At 33.3% G+C, this 12988-nt stretch overlaps 2 protein-coding genes across 2 annotated transcripts; both read left to right on the top strand.

Annotated features, from left to right (window-relative positions):
• LOC105166921 (ATPase family AAA domain-containing protein 1) lies at positions 1294 to 5123 on the top strand. The gene is made up of 6 exons (XM_011086442.2): positions 1294 to 1347; positions 1611 to 1787; positions 2643 to 2943; positions 3761 to 3919; positions 4106 to 4401; positions 4610 to 5123. The coding sequence occupies exons 1-6, from the start codon at positions 1294 to 1296 to the stop codon at positions 4832 to 4834; spliced, it is 1212 nt and encodes a 403-aa protein (XP_011084744.1). The 3' UTR covers positions 4835 to 5123.
• LOC105166766 (AAA-ATPase At2g46620) lies at positions 10214 to 12353 on the top strand. The gene has a single exon (XM_011086242.2). It carries the CDS (start codon positions 10659 to 10661, stop codon positions 12117 to 12119), a length of 1461 nt encoding a protein of 486 aa, XP_011084544.1. The 5' UTR covers positions 10214 to 10658; the 3' UTR covers positions 12120 to 12353.

The following is a 12988-nucleotide window of genomic DNA, read 5'->3' as shown; positions in this document are numbered from 1 at the left end:
ATATTAATTATTATTATTTTCACTATTTTCAGTAAATATACTTTTAACAAAATCAACACAAATATATATTTTTAATTGGATAGGATGAAAATTATTTTAAAAGTAGAAAAATCATGAAAGATAATCCATGACGCAAGTGAGGTGACATTTTAATCAAACCAAGCTTGAAAATCAAATTTTACTATTAATGTAAATAACTATCTTAAAGACGACGTAACTGTTTTTTCTACCACTAATCGTTGTGGTTACTGATATTGTTGCACTTACTATATAAGTTTGAATTATTGACAATGTTTTTTGGTGAGGCTAAACATACATCTTGACCTGTGTATGATTTTCAATGATTATACCTTATATTTTTTACTACAGTAAGTCAATTATAAGAAACCTGATGGATACACATTATCCAAGCACAATCCTTCTTCTATTGAAAAAAATGCAATTATTCTCTAGATATTTTCAGAATTATCAAATTGGTGATAAATACAAAAGTTGCCTAATTCACAATATAGAAGGGATGTTAGGCATGTGTAGGTTAGATAGTAGTACAACATTGGCAATACACACTATTCTACTTTCTGTACTACTTATGATAATTGTTAACTTTTTTATGCCTACAAAAACATCTTTTTGGAGATGGCCTATTGCATTAAGGTGTTTGATTAATTATATCATTTATTATCTATACTTATATAATAATGGAGGGTATTTTTTTTTTAAATTTTAATTTATTCATTTAACTTTTCACTTATCTACTATTTTTTGATAGTTTATTTTTACACCATTTTCTTGTAAATTTAGTATAAATTTATTATCTTGTATATATTTTATTAAATAATAAAAATTTCTTTAAATAATATTATAAAATTTATATGCATATAAAGTGTGCCATAAATTGCTATTATACATTAGGGATAATTATATTTACACCCTTGAGTTATGATCTGTTTATATAAACCATCCCTATCTTTTAGATAATTACGCATATTCTTATCAAAATATCATTATCACTTACATAAACCGCTCCGTACTTTTTTGTAAAATTATAAACACACTCTAATAGTGTTAGCATTATTATATTAAATTACTTATATTTTTTTATTATCAGAAATAATTTCTGTAATTATACAAAAGATAAGAGTAATTTGTATGAATAAATCAAAGGTCAGGGAATATAAATGTAATTATCCTTGCATGTTATTGGTCCGCGCGCAGGTGATGTGTGGACAAAGTAGTGATACGAAGATTACTCAATACTAAGAATTGGGCACGTTGGCGACATAGTTTTAGAACATGTACGAGCCCATTGGGCCTGGAACATGTACGAGCCCATCGGGCCTGGAACATGTACGAGCCCATTGGTTATTGAGCCACATAAACAGCCCAAGAAACAGAAGCTAAACTTAAAGGAAAGACGACGGCGCCGTCAAATCCTGCCATAAACCACGAAAGGGTAAGTCCGTAAATAAACCGCGAAACTTCCTCTCGCGTCGTCTCGTGGCCTCCAAAAGTTTCCACTGCATTTAGCCATTCTAAATTCCAATCCCCAAACCTCCAAAATCTAGCAAGATTACAAAAAATCTACAGAAAAGCAAAACAAAAATTGACAGAAAAATTTTGGAAAAATTCAACTGTATGCGGCGAGCGCCGCTCTGAGCTGTTTGGTGCTGTTCGTGGGGCTGAAGCATCTCGACCCTAACCGCGAAGCAGCGAAGAAAGCCATAGAGCACAAGAAGGAAATTGCTAAGCGTTTAGGCCGACCTCTCATTCAAACCAATCCTTATGAGGTTTTATTATTTGGATTCTCTTTTGTATTGTTGGATATATTTATCTTATGCTTTTTGTTATTTTGCTCTGTTTTGCTTTGAATTTTTTTATTGTTTAATTTCGTACGTATTGGCAAATAATATATGTTTTTTGTGGTGTATGTGGTTTGAGTTCCGTAAGAAAGGCAACGCAAAAATTAACAGTTTTGGTTGTGATGACTATTTTAGCAATAATTCAATTTGAACTATATGGTTTAGTATTTACTAGGAGGTTGCACTTTCAATGCAATGGCAAGTTTCATGTGGTTTTGGCTGGGGGCATTCTTGTTTTAGATTTGGTAATGATGTTTTCGGGGTAAGCTTCTTTCGAAATAATTAAGAAGAATATGGTGGCCTGAAATTTTGGATGACATGATGCAAGTGAAGCTATAAGTATGCAGTAGAGTTGGCTTGGTTTAAGCTTGCTATATTATATTGTTTTTAGAACCATGAAACAACGGAACCTTGATTTTTGGAGTTGCGTTACGGCTGCCTCTAATTGTGGTCTAACTAAATATAATAGTGCAATTTGCCGAGTTTTAGCTCGGGTTAATTTTGTGCATATTTTCCTCAAAGTTGCCATGTGAAATGAGTATGGGATATAGAAGCCACATAGGTAATATAATGTTGCCTTTTATGTTCCCATCCAATTGCTCATAACTTATCCTGACAATTGAAATAACCGTTTTATGCTCAAGAGCTAAATTTTAACATATTGGATCTGGTTGGTGAGGAAAAGGTTCATCCTCACTGTAAATTTAAGCTTTATTTTAATGCCAGATATCTTTAGGTGTATGCCTGTTGTGCTTATGATTCATCTGTTTCAAATTTTTGTAGGATGTTATAGCCTGTGATGTTGTCAATCCGGACCATATAGATGTGAAATTTGACTCAATTGGGGGATTGGATGCCATTAAACAAGCATTGTACGAACTAGTGATTCTTCCTCTACGAAGACCTGAGCTATTTGCTCATGGGAAGCTTCTTGGTCCACAAAAAGGGGTTTTGTTATATGGGCCACCTGGCACTGGGAAGACAATGCTTGCCAAAGCTATCGCAAAAGAATCAGGGGCGGTTTTTATTAACGTGAGAATATCCAATTTAATGAGCAAATGGTTTGGCGACGCACAGAAACTAGGTGCTCATACTTCATTCATCTTGTAAAGTGCTTTCTCCCTCTTACACCACCTATTGCATCATGTTTATTCAGAGTATAAAAAGAGATGCAGAAAGTCTTTCCCTTCAGTGTATTAATGGTTATGAATGATGCAATTGTGTATCTGATAGTTCTGAGTCGTACATTTAATTGCTATTTGTTTTTTGTTTGAAATGGAAGAAGAATGGGCCTGGGTGGGGGTTGCATTGGGATGTTGTCTGTTTCAGGGCTTTTGGCTTTGTCTTTGTAAGACTTGCTTTTAAATGGATGCCGCGGAGTTCTGTTTATTGTTGACACAAGTCTGCTGTCTTGGTTCAATTTAGTTTCTTTGACTGATTTAATATTAATCTTCAAGTGTATAAAGATGGAGGGATTCTCAATTCGTTGGTTGAAGTATGCTGGGTTAATTGCCTGCTCATTTAACTAATTTAATAATTTATATTGTTTCTGATTCAAGTTGAATGTTTTCAAACTCCTTTTGTTTAATGGTATCAGATTGTTTTTTGGTTCACTAAAATAATGTCTTTTCAGTTTCATCCTTTTGCTTCTCTTTCAAAATAATATCTCCTACTACTACTGAACTTATTCTTATGCTCCTGAAAGGGAAAGTGAAAAGAATATAGTGATTTTTTCTTCCTTCATCCTATCTATTGGCTATTTCATCTTTTTGTATATGTCTTTACCACATGTCCCTCACTTGAACTTCTAGTGATAGTTTGTGCCTGTAAGATTTGAATATAGGGGTTTCTAAGATCTCCTGTTTCTTGTAATGATTTCTTTTGTTTCATTTCATATGCAGTGGCTGCTGTTTTCAGCTTGGCCTACAAACTCCAGCCAGCTATTATTTTCATCGATGAAGTGGACAGTTTTTTGGGCCAGCGCAAGTCTACTGACCATGAAGCACTAACAAACATGAAGACTGAATTTATGGCTTTGTGGGATGGTTTCACCACTGACCGTAAGTTTTCTGTTGATCTCTCTGGAGGATTTTTCTTTTCTTTCCCCCTTGTTTCTGCTATGTAATAAGTGTTAGTTTAATTCTGAAAGTTAGAGAGTAGTTCTGGTGATTCCAACATGTCCAAATTTCATTGATTACTATGCTAGATAAGGTCTTTCTGTTAATGCCATGTTTTTATTCATGCAGAAGATGCTCGGGTCATGGTGCTTGCTGCTACCAATCGTCCATCAGAACTTGATGAAGCAATTCTTCGGCGACTTCCTCAGGCATTTGAAATTGGGATACCTGATCGTAAGGAGAGGGTTGCAATACTGAAGGTTATATTAAAGGATGAGAAGGTTGAAGATGGCATTGATTATGACCACATAGCTGCTCTATGCGATGGTTACACTGGTTCAGATCTTCTTGAGCTCTGCAAAAAGGCTGCGTACTTCCCCATCCGGGACTTGCTTAATGATGAGAAAGCTGGAAAACCGTCTAAGGTCATTATTTTATCTCTTTCTTTCTTGTTTGTGCACCATCTTTACAGTTCAATTGCCTTCAGCAGTAATCGAGCCTCTAGATATATTGCAGAGATGTTCAGTTATATATTGGTGCTTGTTGGTGATACATGAATGCATCAAGTCACAAAGAGGCCCATATGTCGAGATTTACTCATCATGTTGGTTTTCTTCTGATCTTTATCTTTAGGAGCCAAGGCCATTATCACAGGCAGATTTGGAGAGAGTCATTGCTACAACCACCAAGACGAAGGTTGCTGCTAGTGAATATAGTAGATTAAGCTTGCAACAATCATCAGGATGGTCACGGCAAAGAGATTCGGATGATTATCAGGTCCAAGCTGCGATCAGTGAGCTATCTAAACTTGTCGTTTCCCAAATTTTGAACCTTCAATCGGAAGCCCAAGATACTTAATTTCCATGTACTTTCTCATATCTCTGCACTAGGCCTGTTGCTTGTTTAATGAAGCGTAACCAAGTGCTTGTGATTACTTTCCAGTATATTTGGTTAGAAATATTGCTGTAGGATCTACAAAATTGTTCACTTTTTGTTGACCTGCTCATCATCTTGGGACAACTCGAGGATTTTGATTCTGCTTGGCGATTATCGATTCCCAGCTCATACCATCTTATCCAAGCAAGTATTTATTCAAATGGATTGTGAATCGATAATGCCAAAACTTCATTTTATATGTTTTCATTCATACTTCACTAGTGAGCTTGGCTTACATTGCGCGACTGATTAGCCATATTAGCTAGAAAAATGCTTCACTCGGCTTTCCAACCACCACAGAGCGACTTCCCTTGCAGCCCGACTGGTATAATACTGACAGTCCCCGCACACCACCTTCAAACAACCTGGATTAGGCATGTGTTGGGCATTGATTTTGATGAAATGAGCGTGTTGTCGTGATTAGATTTTTTCAGTTGGATAGTTATAATGAGTTTAATTAATTAACTTTCATTATAAAGAATTTGAGTGTGGTAAACTATGATTAATGTGTTTGTCAACAATTTGAGTGAAGTCTACACATTGTTCAAATGCAGCGTTAACTTTTAAAATCATCTTTTCGGTTTTAGCAAGAAGAAATGCATATCAACTCCTAATTAAGAGGGTGTTTGCCTCAGCTTATTGAAAATATTTTCATGAGTTCATATATCCTATAAAATATTTTTTAAGTTGTAAGATGCTAAAAGTTTACTTTAAAAATAACTTCTTACATAGTGTTTTTATAAAATTAGGGGTGCTGCAGTATTTAAATTTTGTCAGATGTGGCCTCCAAATTATTAATGGGAGCAGTATTATAACTATTACCTTACCTTTGGGTTTTAATCAATGATGATGACCATGATTTGTGGTTGTCCCACCTTTGACATCGGATGTCTGATGTGGTGACGTCCCCAAGCATGACTCCTGCCTTCATAATTAAGGCATTTTATTTTAACTATAATATGTAAATACTTTAAAAAATTATGTAATATTATATCTGACACGTACTGAATATATTAACGTTTTAAATACGTATCAGACATGACATTTTTTTTATTCAAACATAGAAAATAATAATAAGAGAAAATACGATATTGAACATGACAGACGGGGTGTCAAATACATTTCAAACACGTTTTTCTTTTTATAACTTCAAAAAGCTATGGACTTTTTTTTAGAAAAAATAAAAAAATAGATTTAAATAATTAAAAAAAAAAAAAGAAGAAGAAGAGTTAATCCGCTCCTCAACCCGAGATATCATGCAAAAAAGAAAATTAGAATACGTGGATAGATGACATTTGCAGAATATATATACACATTGTTGAATATCTTTAAGACAAATTACATCATCTTAATGCTTTTAACATAACTATCTTATCATTTAAAAAATTATAAATGCTCCTCTAATTTTAACATTTGTCTAACAATAAGCTTCATTTTGTTAGTCTTCATTAGATTTTCATCTAATTTTGTGGTGAAATTATCAAATATTCTTTTAGATTATGAAATAATAATTTTTATACTTTTTAGAAAAAAATAAAATATTTTTATGGACTAATATGCCTTATGAATTCTTTATTTCACTCACCCCTTATTTTTAAATACATTTTTCAAACTCTAAAAAAAAAAAAACAGTAATGGTTAAGTAATAATGTCAACATCATCGTCTATACTACATAATTATTTTACATATAAGGGGTATTTGCAATTTTTAAATTAAGATTATTCCTAATAATGTCAAATTTTAAGACTGATAGGTATGATTTAACCTGAAAAGTAATCTGACTATACTAATTATAAAAGCAAACCCTTTTTTGCGTCTAAAGTGGATGTTTTATTTGGCTTTTTACATAATTTGCCCTTTATTTTTATATAATTCCATTATTGTTTTCTTTCACCAAAATAATTAACTATTTTAAAGAGGGCATAAATGACAATGTGCATTATTTATGACAGTTCTCATACCAAATTATTAAGTTACCTTCCAGTAAACTAATTAAACTTTAAAAAAAAAAAAAAATCCTTTCACGTCAGATATGATGTGCATTTTGCTTGAGAGTTATGGAATTGACAATGTGTTGTGATTTGAGTGGAGCTGTTATTTGAGTGTTGAAGTTGACAAGTGACAAACAGAAGTTGTTGGTACTCGTCTAGAAATATAGTCAAATGATGAGCTTTGAAGCTCATACCTCCACACACAAATTCCTCCTTTTTCAATCACAAAAGTTAAAGTAGGTTACCCCAACTTCTCTCAAATTTTATTAATGTATTCTTATTCATTCATCAACTTCAATTGCATTATGGTTCTTGATTTGCTTCATGTTCTTTTGCATTTTGCTTTGTGGTGGTTATGGTTGTTGCTTTTCTTGCTGCTTATTTACAATGCTACTAAGAGTAAGATTTGTTTTTCTGATGAAGCCATGTTTGAATTCAATTATGTACAAAAGTACTAAAATCTCTATTTTTAAAAGAAAGATTATGGGCATTTCTATAATTAGGATGCGCGAGCACCAAGGCCAAAAAGAAACGATGCGTGTATTTGTTTATCTTCTATTCTTTTGCTTTTCTCTTTTTTTTTTTTTTTGAAATTTTTAGTGTTTTTATAAACAATGAAAAGAAAATGTAAATCACATACAATGAATCAAATTCGTTGGTAGATTAAACTATAACATATTAATCACGTATACAATGAAAAGAAAATGTGAATGGAAAGGCGTTAATACCAATATTTTGATAGAAACCATCAGTCCAACCAAAACATGTTAATTGAAGAAACACACTCGGCGGTTTCATCACATTTCCTTTTATTCCGCGGTCAAACCGAGGAAGGAGCAATGAAGCGGAAAGGGTGGGTGGGGGGTTGAATTTGAATTGGTCGACAATCGCACTCCAAAACTATATTCAAAAAGTTTGAACTGGGGTAACCAACAACCAACATGTCCAAAACTAATTGCCCCCTCCTTGGAGTCAAAGTAATTTAGCCCAACACAAGGGATAAAGTTGCAATTATGATAACCACCTTTTTTTTTTATTTCTAAAAAGGGACTCCTAAAAGACTTTCTTCTTTCCTTCATCTTTAATTTACTTTTAGGATAATTATGTTTACATCCTCTAATTTATTATTTGTTTATTCAAATCATTTCTACTTTTTGGATGATTATATATACATTTCAATATAAACATCAGTGTCATTTACATGTCACTTCTGTTCTTAATAATTGCACATACACCTTGCAATAATATCAACATTAATACACAAACTATTCTTATTTTATGATTGTCAATGATGATTTTTGTAATTATGCATAAAAAAATGGTAGTTTGTGTAAACAAAACATAGATCAATGAATTTAGATGTAATCATTCCTTTCCTTTTAGTATCTGGGCATGTAATATAATGTAATGAAAATATTCCACGCCAATTACAAAATATAAAAGACTAATGGAATATCTTCAGCTTTTTTTCTTGATTTACAAAATTAGGGTGAGAATTAAAGGCCCATCCGGAAAAATGAAATGGACAATTGCTTTCAGAAAACAACAGGCAGACTCTAATATTTGGAACATGAAATAGGTGTTAGGCTTGTGACGCTACCCCAACAAAAGAATCAAGATACAGTTAAACTATCACTGCTACTCCAAACCCCAACACCCACTATTTCTACACTCTATATTGTCTCTACTCAAGAAAATAATGCAGACAGAAACACACACACACACACACACATATATATATATATATACATATATGCTAAAAAGTGGCTAGTAGTAAATTAATTACCTAGATCTTTGACTTAGCAAACCCAAAATCCGCTTAAATGTTGACTAATAAATCAAAAGCATCTAACTAATGATGTTTTAATCTAATGATTGTGGTTAAGTTTAAGGTCCTATAAACAAGTTTTAGTTCCACTAAACATGTGGGTATTTGTTTCACTTGATGCGAATTATCACGATTTATTTACAAACATCTTAATATATTGGTTGAATCGAAAGTTATTATAATCTATTATTTGTATCAGTAATTCGATATAATACTAATTTCTTTTTTTAAAAGCATCTAACTATGCCTGAAAAAGTATATATATACATATATATATATGATATTATATATTTCAAAACTCATTTCACTGCTCTTACGAAAGATATATCAAATCACATATGAACTACATTTTTTCTTTTTATCTAACACCTTTTACCCATCACATAAACTATCATCATTGCACTTTTATTTTAAATCCGATCATATACCTAATAAAAATCTCATTTCAACTAAACTCATTAGTTCTGTCTCAACTTTTTTTTAAGATAAAATCACAAGCAATCACAACTATTGTAAAAGAAAACCTTAAACTTAATTTCCTACACTAGGCGTTCTGCAAATTATAATTGTAGATATACAATTTTTCAATATTATATTTAAGTCCACCCACCATAATGACATTCATCATTGCCATTAACTTGATTTGAGAGTGTATTATTGTACCATGACTTCTTGGCTACATTGGATTTCACCTATCCGATCAATTAATATGAAAAGTAAATTCTATTTAGATATGATTGGTTTAATAATTACGTGTAATTAAATTTGATTTGAACTACAATTTTACATGGAATGTCCTCACTGGAATTGCTCATATGTTGCAAAAAAATATTTAGTACTAATATTTTATTTCCTATAACAACAGTTATATTTTTTAGTTAATCATAAAAGTATATTAGGCGACCGACACAAATAGTTAACTATTTAGAGTGATTTGAGATTTTTTTTTTTTTTAATAATTACACCATCTTTTCTGAAAAATTTGATATAATTATACGTAAATTTTATATGACTTGAAAAATCCAATCTAGTTATCTAACATTTATTTTTATCTAATAAATAGATTATTCCTTTAGTTAAAATTACCAAATTTATTGATATTAGTAAAAAAGTTGAATGAAAATTACCCCGATTGGTTTATTACACATAGATAAATCTTTTATGATCCAACAAAAGAAATTTATTTAATTTGTAATAAGTAGCAAGTCAATCGAGAGTAAATATGATTTTTATTCAACTTTTTTGCTAATATCAATAAATTCAATATTTAAATAAAAGCTGGATATATTTATTTGATAATAATAAATATAACAAGTACTAAATGTAATTTTTTAAATTACATAAAAATTATGTATAATTACATCAAATATGGCAAGAAAGTACAGTGAAACTACCTTTATGTAAAAAAAATCACAAATTTCGAATTAATAAAAGGATCTTGATGCATGTCTATATTGACTGATTGTCAATAAAATTATGTTAAGCCTTTTCCATTGTCAAGCACACACTAAACCCAGTCACGGAAAAACAGCTACATGTGCATCAGAAAATTCACACACACGAGACTACTCCCTCTCCTTAACCTAAAATATTTGAATAAGCACAAATCCAGCAGTTGCCGTGTGACGGCGATTATTTTTTTTTTCCACAAAATTCAATCCAAAATCCACCAGACCATTTAGATAGACCCTTTCAACATTCCTCCTTCAAACTTGATAACTAGTTTATTTTCCCCTACTACAAACCCGAAAAGATAAAATAAATTCATCGTGATCCATCTTTAATGCCAATGATTCCCACCTTCGATTCCTTTGCTTCCCAGACTCTCATCACTTGATCAATCATTCTGCCCATAATCTTTTCAATTAATCGGAGACCCTTTTCGGTTTTGCCTTTACTCCACTAATTCTCACCTCCAAAACCATCATGTTTCTCGCAAATCTCGCTTTACTGGTTTTCTCCATCGTTTTCCTGATTGTGGTTTTCAGATTTTTGGCCAAAACAAGCTTAATACATTCCTTGAAAAGGGGCTGGCAGTTCTTGGAAGGAAAATCCTATGTATACCAGTTCTACAGGGTGCCGAAATTCAACGAAAACATGCAGGAAAATCAACTCTACCGAAAGGTTTACACGTACCTTAATTCTCTACCTTGCGTTGAAGATTCCGAATTCGCGAACCTCTTCTCCGGCTCTAAGTCCACTGAAATCAATCTGATTCTCGACGAGAATCAAACTATCGCCGATCACTTCCTCGGCGCGAGAGTGTGCTGGAAGATCGAGAACTGCGAGGAAAAGGGCGTTAAGTCGCTCGTTCTGAAGATCAGAAAGAACGACAAACGCAGGATTTTAGTTCCCTATTTGCAACATATTCATCAAGTGTTTGACGAGATTGAGCAGAAGAGGAAAGAGGTGAGACTGTACGTCAACGTAGAGAACGGACTGCAGAGAGATGGACGGTGGAGATCGACGTCGTTCACCCATCCAGCGACGATGGAAACCATCGTCATGGACGCGGATCTGAAGACTAGAATCAAATCCGATTTGGAGAATTTTTTGAAATCCAGGCAGTATTACCACCGCTTAGGCCGTGTTTGGAAGAGAAGCTATTTGTTGTACGGGTCAGGGGGTACGGGTAAATCCACATTCATAGCTGCAATGGCGAAGTTCCTGAGCTACGACATTTACGAAATCAATCTGCACAAAGTAGAAAACGACGCCGATCTGAACTACCTCCTCCTCCAAACAACAAAAAAGTCCATACTCGTGATCGAGGATCTGGACCGCTACCTGGCCGAAAAATCATCGGCGGTCAGCTTGTCGGGAATCCTGAACTTCATGGACGGAATATTCTCCTGCTGCGGCGAAGAGAGAGTGATGATTTTCACCATGAACAGTAAGGAAAACGTCGGCGCGTGCCTTCTACGCCCCGGCAGAATCGACGTGCACATCAACTTCCCCCTCTGCGATTTTACCGCGTTCAAAAGTTTAGCCAGCAGTCATTTAGGATTGAAAGATCACAAATTGTTTCCGCAAGTGGAGGAGATCTTCCAAACCGGGGCGACTCTGAGTCCGGCCGAGATTTGCGAGATCATGATATCGAACCGGGGTTCACCGAGCCGGGCATTGAAAACCGTCATCACGGCACTGCAAACCGACCTTGCGGGTAGGGTCAGGAGACGGCTGAGTGGGTCCGGGTCTGGACGGGTTGTGGATGAAACGGAGGAGTCAGGTAAGGAAGGGCAAAACGGGATTCATCCTATGAAGGAGATCAAGAATTTTTACGGATTTTTGAAGTCGAGGAGTAGTAGAAAGGCTTCGTTGGACAAATTTGATGTTGAACCCGTTGAAAGGGAAAATTCGGGTTCGGTCCATATTCATGATAATTGAATCGGGTTTTATTGAATTGAATTCGGGGCTCCGATAATTGGAAGCCTCTTTTTGTTATTTTTTACTGGTGTAGATGATTTCATTTTTTCAGATGTTGCTTTTTGGGTCTTTGAAATTATTAGATTGACTTGTAAAAGATTACACCATAGCATATACTTGTACATTTCTGAAAAAAGTCTCTAAGCTTTTTTTGTTAATTGTTTAATTTACAATAATTAATTGCATAACTTAGTACATGAGATGTGCTATGTGTCCATTATTTTATGATCAAATGCTATTTTACATATTATGTTTTTCTTTAAATAAAAATGAAAAAATAAGGGTGGCGCTTCACAAACATGTCAGTCAAGGAGGATTCCGCTTGTATCATGTATTTGTTAGAGTCTTTATCATTGACTTATTGTCATTAATATCTATGTGTTTGTTAGGCTTTATACAATTGACTTATAGTCGTTGACAATCAAAATCTAACCAACGTGATAATCAATACAAGATAGAATGTACGTTTAATATTATCAAACACTTTATCGAGCATTTGAACCTACGTCGTAGGTGTAAAAAATAGTTGATCTTAAGTCCTTAATTATTAGGACAACAATTTGTGATTATGCTACGCTTCTACATGTAATGTACACGTGCAAATTTTTATTAGAATTTATTGGTTAAGTGTTTATTATTGTATTAAAAGCTACATTTAGAGTATATAAGTTTCTTCAAAATATTTTGTGAGATGGTTTAATACTTATTAAACAATTGCAAAATATTTCATAATCTTTTCAGGAAAATAAATTATGAAAAATAAAATATTAGGATTTAATAGTTTTCCTTTTAGATAAAGCACTATATTTTGCCTCAAAACTCCCTGCTAC

This window comes from Sesamum indicum, linkage group LG7 (genome assembly GCF_000512975.1).
Source record: "Sesamum indicum cultivar Zhongzhi No. 13 linkage group LG7, S_indicum_v1.0, whole genome shotgun sequence".
NCBI lineage: Eukaryota > Viridiplantae > Streptophyta > Magnoliopsida > Lamiales > Pedaliaceae > Sesamum > Sesamum indicum.
The sequence above is the reverse complement of the archived record's forward strand: the minus strand, read 5'-3'. Positions and strand labels throughout refer to the sequence as shown.